The sequence below is a fragment of the Phyllostomus discolor genome, chromosome 5 (assembly GCF_004126475.2).
Source record: "Phyllostomus discolor isolate MPI-MPIP mPhyDis1 chromosome 5, mPhyDis1.pri.v3, whole genome shotgun sequence".
Lineage (NCBI taxonomy): Eukaryota > Metazoa > Chordata > Mammalia > Chiroptera > Phyllostomidae > Phyllostomus > Phyllostomus discolor.
Window position 1 is genome coordinate 42,542,040 of NC_040907.2, and position 20,131 is coordinate 42,562,170.

The 20,131-nt window shown below is 40.1% G+C and overlaps 1 protein-coding gene across 10 annotated transcripts in view; it reads left to right on the forward strand.

The window, feature by feature from the left end:
- Positions 1–20,131, forward strand: part of FGGY (FGGY carbohydrate kinase domain containing) — a 390,193-nt gene that overhangs the window by 23,179 nt on the left and 346,883 nt on the right. For all 10 annotated transcript variants that reach the window (XM_028513518.2, XM_036026185.1, XM_036026179.1 and 7 more), the window contains 2 exons: positions 12,835–12,946; positions 19,571–19,722. In XM_028513518.2, coding sequence (XP_028369319.1) covers positions 12,835–12,946; positions 19,571–19,722 — 264 coding nt within the window. The remainder of the gene's footprint in view (positions 1–12,834; positions 12,947–19,570; positions 19,723–20,131) is intronic.

Here is a 20,131-nt window from a genome sequence, read left to right on the forward strand (position 1 = left end):
GGCCAAATAATTTTTTGCTCTGGGGCTGCCTTACACATTGGGAGATGTTTAGCAGCACCCCTGGCCTCTACCTACTTGAAGCCAGTAGTGGGAGATAGCTGATATACTCAAACTATCCAAATCAATAAAGTTACTGGTGAAAATGAAAAATGTCTTTCATTTTATGGAAAAAAACCTAATGGACTTTTTGGCCAACCCAGTAATAGCAGAGGCAGGACTGAAACCTAAGTGGTCTGATTCCAGCGCTGTACTCTTAGTCCCTGGACTGCCCTGCCTTCCACACAAGTGAGGAGAGTCTTCTTTTGTTCAGAGGAACAGCATGTGCAAAGGCACTGTGACATGAGAACATGGTGTGTTTTGATGAAGCAAGGAAGTTGGGCAAGCTTAGAGCATCTCTGAGTTGTGCCAGGCAGATGTTTGTCTTGAGTGGCCTTGGATTGGAGTCAGCTTGCTGGTTTGGGGAAGGAAGAGATGCTAGCCAAGACTTGTTCATTTTTAGTTTCACTTGACTATTCAGTTTTATATCCTGGTGACCAGAAATGACAGAGATTCTTTTCTCCTTTTTGTTTTTAATAGGGAAAAATAAAGTCCTGGGTTCTCTCTTCTCCTACTAGTTTAGTTCCTTAAATATTCATGAAGGGCTTGGTAATTTACAGATGGACAATTCACCATTCTGTCCATATTGATCCTTCTGTTTAAAGTTTAATGAGCTCTGAGCTACTGTTAGTGCCCCCCAGAGAAGAAGGCAGAGTGAGGAGGTGGGGGTGGGCAGTACTGGAGCATTATATAGGAATAAAAGAAGGGGTGCATCTTTCCTTCTGCTTGTTTAATTTCCCTCCTCCCTCCCTCCTCTCAGCCCCGCCTTGGTGAGAATCTTCTGCTCATTGCCCTTGGGTCTCCTTTGTTCTTCTAACATATAGCCTTTCTTGCCATTAAGGAAATTGTGAAGAAGAAAATACAATTCCCTGATGAAAAGCTACTTTAAAAAAGGTCTGCTCTAAGAACAGCTTGGTTTAATGGTAGATTTTTAATCATTTCCTAGTGGCAGCCAACTTGTCATCTGCTCGAGCTCCTTAGCCACTTCAGTGCCATGGGCATTTGTCCACAGCGAGGCTCTGTCATCACAGCAAACCCGAATGAAGCTGCACTGCTCCCCTTCATCAGGAGGGAGACATTTTTATATTAGAGAGGTAGCATACCAGAGAGCACAGGTTCTGGAGCCAGACTGCCTGTATTGTCATCCCAGTTCCAACATTTATTAGCTTGTCATCTTGGACAAGTTACTTAAGGTTTCTTGCCTGAGCTTCCTGATCTGCCAAATGAGAATCATAATTGTACCTCTCTCCATAGGGTTGTTGTGAGCATGTAATGAGTTAATGCATTTAAAATGTCATAACAGTGCCTGGAAATGAGTAAGTACTTTGTTTCCTATGGTGATGATGATGTGATCATGATGATGATGATGATGATAACAAATGAAGGGAATGGATTTCTAAGATAGAATATATTTAAAAGTCAAAGTCAATTAGGGAGGCAACTCACAGGAATATTCTCACTCCCTTTTTGGTTAGAGTTCTTTCTGTGTAAGATTTTGAGAAGTACTGAGCTAGGGCAAAGGCAGCAAAATGCATTTTGACCTGTCTCTTCTTCCTCGAGGCCATGAGAAAGTTAAGAGCTTGAGAGCAGTTGTACTACATCCTTTTCCCGAAGTGATTCACTTGGTTTTCCCTGTCGTCAGGTTAATAAAAACAAGAACAGTAAAAACAATAAGGTGATGCTGATGATGACGATAATGGCAGCTAACTTTGCTTGGGCACTAATTATGTTCCAGGTATTGTGCTGAGCACTTCATAGCTGTCACTTTGTTTTATCTGAATGACAACTTCTTGATGTAGCTTTTACTATTTTTTCTTTGGAGCTAGAAGAGATGAGCTTTGATGAGGTTAAGTAACTAGCCCAAGGTCACATGACTAATATGCCCCCACCCCCACACCCCCTTGCTCTGCTTTTGCCCTTCTTTCCAGCCTCCTCTCACCTTGCTTGGAAATCATATTAAACTACCTGAAGTTTTTTTAATCTGCCACTCACTCTGTGGAGAGCATTGAGCTTACAGTGATTGTTGTGTTAACTATATTCAATCACAAGTGCCTTTACCTGGCTGTCTGCTCATGTGGAAAATGCAGGTCCCCTGAGCAGGGGGCCTTATCTTGTTTATCTGTTTTTCCCCAGAGTTCCTTACTTGTAATATACTCAGTTCATATTTGTTCAGTTTTTGGATGAATGAAATGTCTCTGCTGTTTTTGTTATGTGCAACGTTCTTCTCATACTCTCTTGACCTGCACACCTCCTTAGTATCTTGGCAGAGGTGTCCAGCCTGCAGCCTGCGGGCCACATGTGGCCCAGGATGGCCATAAATGCAGCCGAACACAAAATCGTAAATGTACCTAAACCCTTTTTTTTTTTGGTCATCAGTTTTCGTTAGTGTTTATATATTTAACGTGTGGCCCAAGATGACTCTTCTTCTAATGTGGCCCAGAGACGCCAAAAGTTTGGATACCCCTGTAAGCTGATGTATTAGGTCCTGCTGGGAGCTGCCTTTGGTGACTCCTGAGAGCCTCTGCCCTCCCTAGCCAACCTCAGAGGAAAGACAGGGTGACAAGCCCCTCTCTGTGGCCCAAGAGCCTACCATCTTCACATGGATCATTACCTGGCCCTTATCAGAGTGCATGGAAATTGGTGACTGTGGGCTCCTTTTAAACCATGAGCTGAGCTCTCAGAGAGAATTGTCCTTGTATCCCTAGCATCTAACGCATTGCCTGGCACAGAGTCAGCGCCCAGTACATGGTGGTTGACTTAATGACAGACAATTAAAAAGCATTCTTGCATTCCTCATCTTATTTGTAACAGTAATTCTGTGAGACAGACTGCCATTCTTCTCATTTGACACATGAAGATCCCGAGGCTCTGAAACTAACTGGTATTAGCGACAGGACTAGACCTGGAGTGAGATGGCTCCAAATCCTCTTCTCTGTTCTCTTTTCCACACCCCTAAAATTGGCAGGTTTATATTGGGTCAGTACCCACACATCTAAAAAGTTCTATGGCAACATGTAAATTGTAAATGTATATGCTGTTCCTGATTTTAAGGGCTTATAAAGTTTTCTGGAGCCACAAATCTTAATGACTGACAGGGTGAAAACATTGCAAGTTTGTGTATGATTAGTACCAACTTGCATTAGGAGGAAGAATATAAACTGGAGGTATCATACAAGCTGTGCTCTTTGCTCAGCAAGGGAATGTTTATAGGACAACTTGTGTAAGTTTTCTACCCTTAAGGATGAAATAGTTCAGTTACATGGAAAAGCCAACACCTACGAAGCTAATGAAATATGGTTTTATTTTAAGTTGCACTGGCTACGTGAGTAGTGGTTGAAGGGAGAGAGAGCAGTACAGGGAGTAGCTTATGTGGGATTGAGCAATAATGTTAACCTCTTATATTCATTGAACCTGTGTGGTTTACAAAGCATGTATCCCTTTTTTAAAAATGTTAAACCATTTATTTAAAATTTATTTTTCAATTAACAGTTGACATACAATATTTTATTAGTTTCAGGTGTACAACATAGTTATTAGACATTCATATACCTTGCAAAGTGCTCATGCTGGTAAGTCTAGTACCCCTCTGACCATATGTAGTTATTACAGTATTATTGGTAATATTCTCTATGGTCTACTTATATCCCTGTGACTGTTTTATAACTGGCAATTTGTACTTCTTAATCTCTTTCACCTTTTCACCCATCCCCCTGACCCACATTCATATCCATTTGAGTGTCATGCAAGGTGGGTAGGGAAGGGGTTGTTACTCCCATTTTACCTTTCAAAAGAAAAACTGATACCCAGAGACTTAAGTGACTTTCCCTAAGTTACCCAGAAAATAGGTGATAAGCCTGAAATCGGATAGGTCAAATATCTGCAGTAGACTCAGCAAGTGTAAAAAGAATGAATGATTCTTTTGAATCATTCAATCATTCTTTTGAATCATGAATGGGACCTCCTTACTTCCAGTCAGTGGAGAAAGTTTGAGGAAGGATGTAGGGTTGCAGGTGACTCTGGAGAGCTCTTAGGAGCTCTCCATGGACAGAAGTGCCGAGATGGTAATGTTAAGGGGCCAGCCCCGGCTAGAGCAGGTGGTTCCCAATAGGAGGAAGAAGGGAGACTAGAATGGATGGTAGGGGCACACCTGAGTAGCTGGTTCTGAGGCCAATGGGGAGCTTTTCTAGAGTCATCCTAAGTTTTAGAGTGAGCAGCAACAGATTCAAGATGGCTCGCAGGGAACAGAAGCTAAAATCAAGGATCCCAGTTAGAGGCAGCATGATTCTTCTGGTGAAGTTCCGGGGGCTGAGATTCCTTTGAACTGTAGCTTTGGGAGGCCTGGGACTATGTCTCGTTCAGCCTGTGTCCTCCATGCTGGCATAGACAGGTACTTAATAATATCTGTTCAATGATGAACGGCTGGGTCAGCATGTTGGCAGAGGAATAAATAGGAGGGACAAGATCGAGATTTGGTGACAGTGGAGAGGAACAAGGTAGAGGCAGTTTTGGAGTTTCTGTTCTTGGAAGAATGTTGGTGGCACTGACATAAAAGGAAATATTTAGCCTACATTTCCCCACCTATCTTCAAGGGACAACTCCACACCTAAGCGGGGATGCTATGCAGATAATGGTCCAGGATTGGCTTTATTCATTTTACCAGTCACTAGAGGAGATTTTGTAAAATTGAGTGCCTCCAGGGACCTTGCAGGTAGCAGACACCCCACACAAGCCATATTAGCTTCCTTGCTGATCCCAAGCAACAAAGCCTCTGGGCTTTGCACTGGCTATTGTCCTTTCTGGAGCACTTTTTCCACACTTTCAGCTCCTCAGGTCCTTCAAGTGTTTCCTCCAATCTCACCTTTTCAGCAAGTGCCTCTTCCTTCTGCAGCATTCCTGATTCCCTGACTTGTCACTTTCTTGTTTACTATGCATACACTATAGCATTCATTTGGTTTATTAGCTGTTATCTATCCCTACTGAAATATCTCCAAAAGAGCAAGGAATTATAAAAAGTTTTTTCCTTTCCATTGTTTCCCAAATACCCAGAAGAGTTCACAGCCTGACCTTAGAAGGGGCTTGATTATATTTGCTGACTGATTGAATGAGTGAGTAATTGAATCGTGTAGGCAACAGGGAGGGACGGGCCTGAGGGATCCAGGGATTGCATAACCCCATACATGCCCCCAGAGCTGACAAAGGCATTCATATCAAGATTTAAAAGAACACAGGACCAGTTGCACAGAACTCTGTTGCAAGCTGGATTCTGTCTGTGAGGCCCTAGGCCTTGACCCTATCTCTAAATAGAGCTAAAGATAAAACCAGGTATGCTTCTGACCTTCCAGTTCTTAGTTCTGAAACCCCTGTCTCCCCACCCAATATGGTAGAGCCTGTTGATTTAAAACATATGCAGTATTGAACTGATTCCCACAGTCAGAACAAAGCAGTGCACAACCTCTTCCCCAAATATTTGTTTGCTGCCCCATAGCTACGAGTTGACAGTTGCTAGACATGGACCAGGTTACCAAATGAAGTTTCAGAAATCTCCTTCTCTGGAAATTCTTTAGAAGAGCACTGTGCTTTCTCTCTAGCCAGAGAAATTCCCTCAATGCCAAGTCGTTGGGGTGTTTACTAGACTGCTTTCTTCTTCCATTAATAAGAGTGTACAAAAGAATCTCGGGTCAGTAGGTCAAGTCCCAGGGGCCCGCTGGGCAGTGTGACCCTGACAGCCCTGGTTCTGGGATGCTGTCGATGGAGGTGGGGATTGTGGAGTGGGGTGGTCCCGCTCATGGATAAACACAATCATAAAGCATTTCCATACAAGACCTGGGAAATAATAGCGGCTTTCAAACAAGTAAGATTTCAATGCATGTCACGATTATTCTTCCAGTTCCCTGTGATAGGTTCCTGTTTTAGAGATGGGGACACAGAACATTGGTGACTGATAGACCATGATTAGAATATGGAACTCGTCAGAGGGGATTCATAAAATAGATTGAAGAGAATATTTTCTTTGCTTCTACTATAAGGTTACATCTACCAAAATTCTTAGGAAGATATCAGTATGTCCAATCTTTTCCATCACTATCCCTTTGCCTGTCATTTTTATATGTGCCTACATGATACATACCATGCTATGCTTTATACATAAAGATTTTATTGAACAGTCAGTTAATAAGGCATTGAGTAGGGTTTCCATCCTTTACTTTTATTTCCTATAAAGGTTTACTGGTTCCAAAGCACTTTCGAACCAACTGGCTCCTTTGAGCCTGACCTGGGACATTATTTCTTGCTCTCAGGAAACTGAGGCTCAGACATGTAATGAGATTAGTGTAGGATTAAACTGACTCACAAGTGGTTGACTTGGAACCAGAGGGTGGCTCTTTTGACACCATATTCCATGTTCATTTCTATTCCAAAGCTGCCTTCCAGTATTGAGTTGGTTGGGTCTTCCACGTTTTGTCACCCAGTTCCTCCTTTGACTGACTGCGGGCCTGTGAGGGGTGGGCTTGCCCCGGTCAGGCCTGCACTCTTCGGGCACAGAGGCCAATAGGGCCACAGGGCAGGTAAAAGGTAGGGCTGGCTTGTTAACACATTGATTTCTGTCTCACAAATTCAAAGAAGATTTGAGGCAGATAACTTATTCTAATAACAGCGGTTACTTATTATGTTTTGAATGCCAGATGTTGGGCTAATCACACCTTATTTTGCTGCATTCTCATAACATCATTAGGAGGCATAGGTGCAAGTAATAGCTTTGTGCAACCAAGGAGACTGTTTTTCTGGCTTCCCAAAGTCATAGGCCTGGTAAACGGCAGAGCCAGGTTTCACACTCAGACTGTACCCAACACCACTGCTCTTAATCATAATCCAGAGATTTCCAAGCCAAGATGGAAGGACCTTCCAGACAGAGGCAGCCGTGTCTATAAAAGCTGTAAAGATGTGATCCAGCAAAGCAAGAGTGTGATTAGAATGGTTGGAACTATGTGACCTGCCCCCAGTCACACGTAGCCAAAGTGACAGCTTGGTTTTGAAACCAGGTGTTTGTGACTTCTTGTCATGAGGCCATGCTGCCTGACAGGGAACTGGGTTTGGTCCTCATGCTCTTGTAAGTCAAGATCAATCCATGTAGTAAAGGCGTGCAGGGCGTTCACCTGGTGCTGAGGGGCAAAGGTACTGCCAGCAGTCACAGATGGGTCACTGGCAAATATTCTGCCCCCGAGCACGTGCCCTTCCCACAGGGTGAATCTCTTGGGCAGCGAGGAAATCTCTGGTGACAGAGGCAGCAGGGTGGTGGGATAGAAGGAGCATGGGCTTAGAGTTTGAACTCTGGCTCTGCCACCTCCTGGCTCCGTGATGGGAGCAAGTTCGAGTGACTCCATCCCTGGAGCTTACTTGCTCCCAGCTCCCCTCCACACCCCTCCACTTATTCTTTATGAAATGGAAATATTAGATGTATCTTCAGAAGGCTTTGTAAGGATTAAATAAAATAATGTATGTAAATTAGTACCTGGCACATAGCAGATGTTTTTATATGGTAGCATTTTATTATTTACTGTATTATTATTTGAAAAACTGCTTTTCTTTGTTGAAAATCTATAATTGCGTATAGGTCTTATATGAGGAAGATATTACATAGTGAAAAATAGAATCCTTGGTTATAAGTCTGACGTTCCAAAACAGGAAGAAAGGAGAATTATGTATTTTATATGGGGATGGACTCTGGGTTGGTTGGACTCTTTTGTGGGATTTAAAAGGTTATTGTCATGTTTGAAGCTAATGGGAAATGGGAAACATTAATGATTATGGTTAATCATGCTTTTTTCAAAAAAGAGAACCATACAAACAAAAATAAAAACTAATACTAACCAATAAACCTATATTATTTTACAACTTTAAAAATTGCATAATGAAGTAAAAATTTTTCTATCTCTTCCAACTGGCATTTCTGCTCTCAGAGGCAACTACTATTAAAAATGTGTTGTATATTCTTTTTTGTTTTTGTTTTGTTTTTTACCTTATTAATATCTCATGGACCTCTTTCCATTCCATTTTTATAGCTCAACTTTAAAAAAATTATTTAAGAGCTTGAGGCACACTTTACATACCATAAAATCTATCCATTTTAAATGTATAATTCAGTGATTTCTTAATTAAATTTACACAGTTGTGAAATCATCACCATAATCCAGTCTTAGAACCCAAAAAGTTCCCTGTGCCTATCAGTCCTCAGCCTGTACAAAACTCTGCATATGCTGTCTATATGAATAGTTACTTTTTTTCAGAAATTGTATGTAAGTGGATTCATACAAAGTGCATTCTTTTGTGTCTGACTTCTGTCACTTAGCTTAATGTTTCCAAGGTTAATTTTATATTCTTGTGTGTATGAGTAGTTTGTGCTCTTTTTTTCTTTTTTTGGCTGAGTACTATTCCATTGCATGGATATACCATACCTTGTCTAACCACTTGGTTAAATCATGATGGATATTTGATTTGTTAGCATTTTGGGGGTATTATGAGTAATACTGCTATGAATGTTCACATATAAATCTTTGTGTTGGAATATGTTTTTATTTTTCTCAGGTAAATATCTAGGTGTCAAATTGTTGGCTTGTGTGGTCAATTATGTTTTAAAAAACTGCCAAATTTTTTTATTTAAAGTGGTTGGATTTTACATTTCTGCCAACAGTATGTAAGGATTCCACTTTCTCCACAATTTTCTAACACTTGATACTGTCAATTTTATTTATTATAGCCAGTCTAATAGGTATGTAACAGTATCTCATTGTAATTTTAAGTTGTATTTCTTTAATCACAAATGATGTTAGCATATTTTTTGTGCTTATTTGCCATTTGGTGAAGTTTGTATTCGAATCTTCGACCCATTTCATAATTGAATTGTCCTCTTATTATTGGTTTATAAGAATTCTATATACAAGTCCACCATCAGATATATGATTCACAAATATATGAGGGGAGACCCCCCCAAAACTGAATTTATTTATAAAAATTGTGTATTCTAGCGCGGGCTGTGAACCAAAGTGTCGCAGGTTTGATTCCCAGTCAGGGCACATGCCTGCATTGCAGGCCATGACCCCCAGCAACCCCACATTGATGTTTCTCTCTCTCTCTCTCTCTCTCTCTCTCTCTCTCTCTCTCTCTCTCTCTTTCTCTCTCTCTCTCTCTCTCTCTCTCTCCCTCCCTTCCCTCTCTAAAAATAAAAATAAAATAAAATCTTTAAAAAAATTGTGTATTCTTACATATTTAAACTTCAGTCACCTTCAAAGTACTCTCCATTTGATGTAATACACCTACTGAGATGTTCTTCCACTGCTTCAAACAGCTTTTGAACACATCAGTTTTGATTCCTTTTAGTGCTTAAGCTGTTTTTTGCTTCACTTCTTCCACACCCACAAAATGTTTCCCTTTGAGGACTTTTTTCATCAGGGAAATGAAAAAAAAAGTCACTTGGGGAGAGATCAGGTAAATAGGGAGGGTCGGGTACAGGGGTCATGCTATTTTTGTTCAAAAACTGTTGAATACTCAGCATGGTGTAGACAGGTGTGCTCATAGGTCACTCATCATGAAATGGGCAAACGCATTGAAAGAGTGTTAAAAAAATTCACTGAAGCTGAATGCAGCCTCTCACAACAACACCAGCTGGCACACTGATATTGGTTCCAAGAACACTCACCAAATGAGGGAAGCCTGTACTATAAGGGGCCTGCCCTCCAGAAGATAATTCCATTTTTTTTGTGGGGGGGGCAGAATCCTCCTTTGTATTTTCCCAGTCTGGAGCTTATCTTCTCATTTTCTTAAGGTCTTTTGAAGAGCAAAATTTTAAAGTTTTAGTGAAGCCAAATTTATTAATTTTTTAAATGAGTTTACATTCTAAGAAATCTTTTGTGAAACCCATGGTCAAAAAAGATTTTCTCCTGTGTTTCCTTCTACATTTTATAGTTTCAATTTTTACACTTAGGGATATGATACATTTTGAATTAATTTTTGTATATGGGATGAGGTAAGTTCGTGTGTGGGTATTTAGTTGTTCTATCACCATTGTCAAACAGACTATCTTTTCCCCCATTGAATTGTCTTGAGGCCTTTATCCAGTAACAGTTGACCATAATGTTTGGGGTTTATTTCTTATATTGCTATATATAATCTATAAATTTATCCTTATGCCAATACCATACTGACTTAGAAATGATAGTTTTGTAGTAAGTTTTGAAATCAGGTAGCGTTAAGTTCTCCAATTTTGTTTTTTCTTTTCATAAATGTTTTGGCTCATTTATGTCCTTTACATTTTTATGTAAGTGTTAGGAGTAGTTTGTCAATTTCTAAAACAATCTGCTGGTTTTTTACAACTGAGTACTATTCCATTATGTAAGTGTTCCATAGTTACCCTTTGTGACAGCAAGGATAGACCTGGAGAACATTATGCTAGGTGAAATAAGCCAGTCAGAGAAAGACAAATACCATATGATCTCACTCATATGTGGAATCTAATAAACAAACCAAACTAACAAGCAAAATAGAGACAGACTCCTAGATAACAGGATGACAGCTGTGGGGTTGGGGGCTCAATCAGAAAGAAAACAGGACTCATGGACATGGACAATAGTGTGGCAGTGGGTGGGGGGAGGGAGATAAGGGGGATAAATGGTAATGGAAAACAATATAAGGAAAATTAAAGAAAATAATCTCTGATTTTAATAGGTAGGTGGTTATATAGAATCTGTAGACTAATTTGAGAATGTTGTTTTAACAATGTTGAATTTTCCATTTCATGAATATTCCTCACATTTCTCCAATTTTTAGGGGTTTTTGTAGCAGTGTTTTATAGTTTGTAGGGTATAGGTCTTGAACTTCTTTTAATACATTTATTCATTTTGGAGGACACATGGACAAAAACTAGGGGTGGGGGGTATGGGGGGGAAGAGGGGAGGGTTGGGTGGGTGGGCTGGAATGGGAGTAAGTGGGAGAAAACTGTACTTGAACAATGATTAAAATAAAATTAAAAAAAATAAATTTATTCATAAGTGTTTTACTTTTTTGATGCTATTGTGAATGGAATTGTTTTCTTCATTTCAATTTTGATAACTTAGTTGCTATTATGTAGAAATACCATTGATTTTTATGTTAGTCTTGTGTCTTGTGATCTTACTAAGCTTGCTTGTTAGTTCTAGTGGCTTTTTAACTTTTTTTGTAGATTCCTTGGGATTTTCTGCACATGAGATCATGTAATATGAAAAATAACACACTTTTCACTTTTTTTTTTTTGCTTTAAATTTCTTTTTCTTGCCTCACTGCATTGGCTAGAACCTCTACTGCAAGACTGATAGAAGTGATGAAAGAGAGTATTGTTGCTTCGTTAATATCAGGGGGAAATCATTTTGTCATGCCATGAAGTGTGATATTAGCTGCAGGTTCCTATAGATGCTCTGTATCAGGTTTTTGGAAGTTTCTTTCTTTCCTGGTTTATTGAGTGTTTTGGGGTTTTGTTTTTCTTTTTCTGCATCTGTTGGGATGATCATTTGGTATTTACTTGTGCTTTCTTATGCTTAACACATTAATTGATTTATGGATATTAAACTACCCTTGTATTCCTAGGGTATCACATGGTCATGGTGTATAATGCTATTTAATACGTTGCAAGATTGGTTTCTTAATATTTTGTTAAATAATTTTATAGCTATGTTCATGACAGTTATTGGTCTAGAGTGTCCTTTTTTTAATGTCTTTTTCTTTTTTTGGCTTGGATATCAGGGTAATGCTGGCTGTGTAAAATGTGTTGGAAAATGGTTCCTCTTTAACTGAGTTTTGAACAAGTTTTTTCATATATATATTCCTTTTTTTGGTTTAATTTCTCCATGAAGCCATCTGGTCCTAGAGTTTTTAAAAATTTTTTTTAGTAGGAATGCTTTAAATATGATTTTGATTTTTCAAGAATGAATGCTTCTCAATTTGTCCTGTAGTTTTGGTCAATTTCTATAGCCCTTCAAATGGTTGTTTTTGATGACTTTTTCCAGTTTTCTACTTATATTTTGCTTAGTAGTTTTGCTGATCTATTCATACCACCACACCCAGAAATTGCTTCTCTAATTTTTTCTTTTTAATAGCTACATTGCATTTTACAGATGTGCCATATCTATTTAATAGAAAATAGTTTTTCTAAATTTTAAATATATTCTTAAGCAGTGCTGCAGTTAACCTTTGTCTACAGATAACTTGCTTTGCTTATGCTAATAATTTGCTAAGATAGATTCCTAGAAGTGGGATTGCTGACCAGAAGCAATGCATGTCTTACATTTTAACAAATACTATAAAATTATTCTTCAAAATTTGTACTAAATTGGGAAGTCTACTTTCCCATATCTTGCCACTATGATATACTACTAATCTTTTACATTTTTGTTGACATGAAAAGTAAAAACTGGTATATTTTTATTTGGTATAGTTTATATTTTATTGCATTGTAGTAGAGTTAGGAATCTTTCTGTATGTTCTTTGACTGTTTTTATTTTATGAAATGATGTGTTATGTCCTTTGCTTAATTTTCAGTTATATTGGTTATTTTTTCCTTATTAATTTATAGGATCTTCTGATATTGAACTTTTATCTGTTTTATGTTGTAAATGCCTTTTCTATTCTGTCACTCATTTCCTTGTAGTCATAACCTGTTTTCATTCTTTTAAAAGCCTTGCATTCTAATTTATGTTTTTGTTGTTTTTGAAACAGAAAGTTGTGCAAGGGATCAATTCAAATCAAATCCGAGGGCTTGGGTTTGATGCCACGTGTTCTCTGGTTGTTTTGGATAAGCAGTTTCGTCCTTTACCAGTAAACCATGAAGGTAGGACCATTCCTTTCTTTTTCCCTGGTGGTGGGGGACGGGCTGGGGCAGACTTGGCTGATCAAGTCAAAGGGCCAAGTGGGATGACGTCACCGGTCTCTTACCACTGAAAGTGAGATTTAGAAGTGGAACGTAGAGGCCAGAAATTATGTCCCAGAAGTTAAAAGCTTGGAGAGCAGTTGGTAGGAGTGGGGTAGCCTCAGGGGCCTGGATTAGGGAGAGACATGGCTTCATAAAGAACAAGAGCCACAGTAGGGAGCTTGATGAAGGAAGGACAGGGGATCATTAGCTCAGCATGGGTAGCCTTGAAACAGACAAGTGGTCTGGGGTTTTTTTAGGAAGGAAGTATCAGTGTCTGCAGTTGCATTGCCTATGAAGCTCCTATACCACATTCATTTGAGTGGGTGAGCCAAGTCCATTTAAGGGAAATAGAACAAGGCAGACAGGACCAGGTATCACACAGAAAATGGGAACAGATGGCCTCTCTTTTCAATAGCCAGACCAAAGGACATTCGCATTTAATGATGCTGTGCTAATAGACACTTGTGACTACAGTTCCTGTGACTGCACAAATGTAAAATGCCACTTGGGTTCACCATCAGAAATTTTTCATAGTGGGTTGAGGATGTATCCCTTTTGGGGAATTTCAGTCAGTAGTGCTAGTCCTGAGGTTGAGACCCAGAAGTCTACACTGGTCATGTAGGTAATACAAGATCATAACCTTCAACTGATACTTCACTTTTTAATCAGCAGAAACATTTGGGAATGGCGGAGATTACGGTGCATTGGAAATCGAATCCAAAGGAATGAGGCTCTAGGTGTTGCCAGTCAGTTGCTGCCAAGACAGCTGTTACAGACATATTTTGGGCTAGATTGTTTGTGAACCCTAAGTAGTGGCCACTCCTGTAGCAGCATCTTAAGTAGTGGCTGTGGATCCTGGGCACACCGGGACACCCAGGAGTCGTTGTCAGCAGATCCCGCAGCTCTGCTACTGCTGAGCAGTAACACTGAACCTCTGCATGGCTCAGTTTTTTCCTCTGAAAGACCTGGAACTATGAAATGGTAGCTTTGCTGTGAGAATTGAGAGCCTGACACCTGAATGCTCAGAAAAGTTTGTTCTATCTAATTACAAATTCCTCAAGTTAAGAGACTGTGTCCTATTAGTCACTTCTATGGACCTAATGTGTAGAACAATGATTTTTATAAATTACATGTGATGAAAAAAGGATGTAAATGGATGCATGGCTAGAGCACAGGAGTGGTGATGACCTTTTTACACACACACACTCTTTTCTCCTTTTTGCTATATTTATTAGCGCCTACTTTGTGCCAAACCCTGTTATTAAGTGCCAGGGCTTCAAAGATGATTATGAATGGTCCTTGTTCTCGCTGACTTTTACTAGTTCAATTGGCATTATTCTGAGGCAGAGACCAAAGGATGAGGCCGAACCAGCAGACCTCAGCTCCGCAGCAGCAGGCACTTTCCAGTTATGAGATGTGTCTAGACAGGGAGCTGGCTGTGTTAGGAGACTGTCAGCACTTCTCTTATTGGCTTTTTAAAAAAGATTTTTACCAGCACTGACTGGTATGGCTTAGTGGACTGAGCACCAGTCTGCGAACCAAGGGGTCTCTAGTTCGATTCCCAGTCAGGGCACGTGCCTGGGCTGCAGGCCAGGTTCCCTGGCATGGGGCATGCAATAGGCAAGCACACATTGATGTTTCTCTTCCTCTCTTCCCCTCTGTCTAAAAATAAATAAATAAAATCTTTTCAAAAAGTTTAAGCAACAACAACAAAAATATTTTATTTATTTTTAGAGAGAGGGGAAGGGAGGGAGAAAGAATGGGAGAGAAGCTTCAGTGTGCCAGAGAGACATTGATCAGTTGCCTCTCGCACAACCCGACCTGGGGACCTGGGCCACAACCCAGGCCTGTGCCCTGACTGGGAATCAAACCCATGACTTTTGGGTTGTGGTGTGACTCCTAACCCACTGAGTCACACCAGTCAGGGCTAGCTTTCTTTAAGTAGAGTTCAGGTGATAGTCTGTTAGGGATGCCGAGGAAGGAATTCTCATTTGGGGTGGGATTTTGGATGTTAAAAGCCCTAAATTTCAAGGACTTTATTCCTTCTAATCTGCTAAAAGTACATGTTTGTGTGTGTTTGTTTGTTTTTAAACTCTGGCTGTAAATTAGAATCAATTCATGAGCCTAAACTTCCCAAATTCGTGTTCAGTTGGCTTAGGGTGAGGGTAGGGCATCTGCACTCCTGAACTAACCTCAGTAATTCTGGTGTTGGAGAATCACTGGGCACAGATGAGCGGCCAGTTGAACTGTCAGGAACAAGAACACTGAAGTGGCAGATGAGAATTCCTTATTATATCTGCTTACACAATGTGCCCTCTCCCAATGCCATCTTTTTTCTCATTGCAGGTAGAATTGCCTCCTGTTAACAGGCCTTCTATAAAAAGGGTAGCTAGGTTGCAACCCTAATTATAAGTGTTGAAATAATTTTATTTCCCCTAAAAGGTTAAGATATACCCATTCATCAAATGCATTCAGCTGCCCCTCACCCATTTGTTGCCTTTCAACAGCTTCTATTAAGGTTAGATTTTATCTGAAATAGATTATCCTGTGTTAGAAAATAAAATTAGAATTTTAAAGGTGGTTTAAAGATTCTTTAAAGACTGCTGCTACCCACACAGTAGTGACCAACACTTGATTGGTTAACTGGAGTACTCATGGGGAGCAGGGAGTGGAGTCAGGAAATGAACCTTAGCTGTTGAAACCAAACCTACCAAACGGGAAAAACTGTTACCATCTTTAGATATTAAACACCCCCACCCCCCCGCCCCAAACAAAAAAACCCAAAATAACAACGAAAACACCAAAAACCCCAGGCCCAAATATGTTTTAAGTACAGTAGTTTAAGAACACTAATCATTACTATATGATGAAATAGTCTCATTGTGAGGCCTTTCTTGTTTGATCTTTCCTCCTTTGAAGACCAGAGCAGCCCGTGGGTTGGACAGCGGCGCCGTGCTGCCTGCTTCCTCTCTCTGCAGCATCCAGCTGAAAGCATAGCTGTGGGAGGGCCAGTCCAGCTACCAGAGCTCTCGGGAGGGAGGGCAACCAAGGGGCCAGGGAAGGAGGTAACTGCTTAGGCTGCTCTGCAACAGACACCTAATACTTAGATGTTTTTGCTGATTCATAGTAGTGATTTTGTCCTCCTCAAGTATGCCTGGAACACTTCCTATGAGGTGTTCAAAATATTAATTCAATGAATACATAGATAAATAAACTGTCCATAGGTAAACTAACTACAGGCATACCTTGGAAGTATTGCAGGTTTGGTTCTGGACCATTGCAATGACGTGAATATCACAATAAAGCAAGTCATGTGAATCTTCTGCTGCACATTAAAGTTACACTTATTACATACTGTAGTCTGTTAAATGTGCACTAGCAAAAATGTCAAAAAAAAACCACCCCAATGTATGTACCTTAATGAGAAATACTTTATTACTAAAAAATGCTAACCATTATCTGAGCCTGCAGTGAATTATAATCTTTTTGCTGGTGGCAGGTCTTATCTTTATGTGTGAAAAAGGCAATATATGCAAGGTACAGTAAGGCAAAGTGCAACAAAACGAAGTATGCCTGATGTAACCCAAAGTTTGCTCTACCAAATTGCCTCCAATTCTCTTAAAATATGGCATCTTCTTGGGTCTGTGATCAGTTTGTATAGAGCCTCCTTCCTCACTTGTGTGCCTGGCTAACCAAGGACCAATTTTAGAATGCAATTAAAGTTTTTCCGCCTCTTGGAAGCTCTCTGTGCATACTCAGACTCAGCTAATTAGCACCTTCCCTGTGCTCCTCTGCCTCTGTGTTCTCATGTCTGGTAATTCCAGCAGATGGCATACCATATAGACCCATTTTTTTCATTCAGCCACATACTTTATAAGGGCAGGGACTGTGGCACATTCTTCTTGGTATCCCAACACTGTGCCTGGAGTGTAGTAGATGCTCAGTTAAAGACTAAATGACTTTTCAGCAGAGTCATTTATTTGTGGTGTTCTACAAGAACCGAAAAAAGATGAACTTGCCTGTTTTGTCTAAACTTAAAAAGTAATAATCATAATAAGTACAATAAAGTACTAGAGTCTGCAAAGCTCTCATTGTGTCGTTCTGACCACGTATTGAGAGCCTTTCATGTAAAGGCAGTGCTAGCGATTGGTTCTTTATGGTTGCCAGTTGAGCCATAAGTGTTTTTTGTCTTCAGGCAGCTGCAGGTATGTCCTATACAATATTTAACAAGCAATGCTGAAATTGTTCTCCTGAAAATCCACACACACGTACATGTCTGTGTGTATGTGTGGACACAGATGTGTGCCCACACTCCAGCATTCTGATTTGCTGACAGATCTGGAAGGGGATGTGGAGAGCAGTATTTTTAAAGCTATTTAGGGATTCTGTGTACAGCCAGGATTGGGAACCAGACCTTTAAGAAATTCTACTATGTGGTAAAATAACTCAGCTGTTAAAGCCAAATCTCAGGTGTAGCTATGGAAGGTTTTACATGCTTTCTCTTATTTTCAAAGTGTTACTGTTTCTGGAGGAACTTTTGTGGGACCTGAAATCTTTCTAGGCAGGCAATCCTGTGACTGAATCCTGGTCTCCCTATGGTGATGGTGACCTAATTTACATATTTTGTTAGATTGACTTTTTTTTTTTAGTTTTAAAAATTCTTTTTTCAAATATACAAAAAATAAATAACAGCTTCCTATGTATCCACTAGTAAGGATAGACAGCTGAAATTTTGCCATATTTGCCTTAAGTTCCCCCCTCCCTTTTTTTTAAAGAAAGAAGTGCTTGAAACCTTAGCCCATGTTTCAGCCCAGGAGAGAAATTTCTCCCTCCTGCACCCCTCTGCCCAGCAGGTGGTCATTCTGCCGTGGTTGGTGTTCACAAACACTTTGTTTCTGTGCTTTCGCCACACATGTCTGCACCCGCAACAACAAACAATGTATGTATATCATGTTTAAAAATGTCCCAGCTGGTGTCATTACTCATGTCAATATGTGTAACTCTAGTTTGTTTATTTTACCAATTTATTTATCATGTCTCTGTACAGATCTGTTTTCAAAGCACACTTCATGCTTTTCCCAGCTGGGAGATAGTAGGCATGTGTTCAACTTCAGAGTCAGCTTGCCATTGAGAGCGACCTAAATCAGAGGATTGTTTTGGGAATTAAATAAGGTCGTATGTGTGAAATGTTTAGCAGGGCGTGGTACACACGCACACACTCACACACAGAGCTTTATGAATATTTGCTATTAACAAAGTTACAGATGTAGCTGCTGCAATTATTCTGTCATTAACTAGAATCATGTGTGAAAGTGCCTGGCTCAGTTACTCTTGGGCTCCCTTTTATCTGTCTTTCTTATTTCCCAGTCATATTTATTGCTGTTCTTGGCATTTTGCCATTTGAGGAAATAGAGGTCTGTCCAGAGTACTGACTGGCTTGCCAATCAGCAGTGATGAATTACCAGGGGCTGGAGATGGGAGAAAGGGATGGCCACTACTGTGTGGTGCAAGATGGCACATGTAGGATGTGAGGGGCAGTACCTCTGCTCCCTTTCCAGTTGGTTTTAAATTCTGTTCTGTGTAATTCACTTCTCCAGAGGGTCTACTATGTGATAGGTACTTGCCATATTCTTTGTGCACATTATTAATCCTTATATGCTATTAAGTGTTGTTATCCCCATTTTATAGGTGAGGATATTGAGGCTAAGACAGATTTAACAAGTTTCTCAGTATATCTCTGCTTATAACTGAGTAAGCATTCCCCATTAGGTCTGTTTGATTCCCAAACTTGTGTACTTCTCACTCCACCGAAAAAACATCTGAGAGAGGGGAAAAGCTTAAATTAACTGATTTTAATTAAAATGACTAGAAGAAGGTTGAATATATACAGAGCAAAGCCATTGTATAGATGTATTAATACTGTTGAAATATTTGCCCATGTTTAAAGAAGATAGATCATAAACAACCAGAGTATTGTTTTAGGCCTATTTCACAGGCTGTTTTCCTGAATATATGCCCAGAAAAGTTTTTCTGGACCAGAAGGGATAGGAAAAGAAGGGAAGAAGTTGAGAGAGAATGAATGATAATATAATTTGTTGGGAGGTCTTGACTGGTTTTAGTGTAGAGGTGTAACCTTGAGGTCTATAATCAAAGAACACATCTCTCCCTACCAAATCTGAGGTTTTGGTAGAGTGTTCACATGCCCCTTGTTGATGGGTGAAATTATAAAAGTTGAGTAGCTCTTTGCCCTTGGGATCCACAATTTCCCTTGAATTAGAAGAATAATAGTACACGTTTCTTTTTATTTTCTTACACTATAAGAGAAAATTCATTTAGAAAGTCACGGACGTAGAAGAAGTGAGTGGTAGAAGAAATGGGCTCAGGAAACAAGTTACTGAGGCAAAAGAAGGGCCTGTGGAGCTTAGGGGAGAAAGGGTGCCAGTAACTCCTGCAGGGAAGAGGGAGGGGAGGGCAGAGGTGCCAGAAAGCCCCCAGGAGGGAGAGCGCCATGCACATGTGTCTTCATCACCCTGTTTCTGCTAGGGGATTCCCACCGAAACATCATCATGTGGCTGGACCACCGAGCAGTCAGTCAGGTGCACAGGATCAACAAAACGCAGCACAGCGTCCTGCAGTACGTCGGGGGTGTGATGTCTGTGGAAATGCAGGCCCCAAAGCTTCTGTGGCTAAAGGAGGTGAGTGCATAGAGGTGGAAGAGAATATTAATACAGTTGACTCTTCAACAATGGTGCGAACACCCCACGTAAGCGTATAACTTTCAAGTCTCCCAAAATGTAAATACTAATAGCCTACTGTTGACTGGAAGCCTTACTGAAAACATAAACAATTGGTTAGTGCATATGTTATATGTTATATGTATTATATTCTGTATTCTTATGATAAAGTAAGCTAGATAAAAGGAAATGTTGTTAAGAAAATTATAAAGAAGAGAAAAAGCATTTATAGTACTGTAGGCATTTATTGAAAAATTCCGCATATAAGTGGACATGTGCAGTTCAAACCTGTGTTGTTCAAGGGTCAGCTGTAATAGCAGAGGATTCCATTCGTTATGGATCTGTCTGTACCAGGCACCCTGCTAAAGTC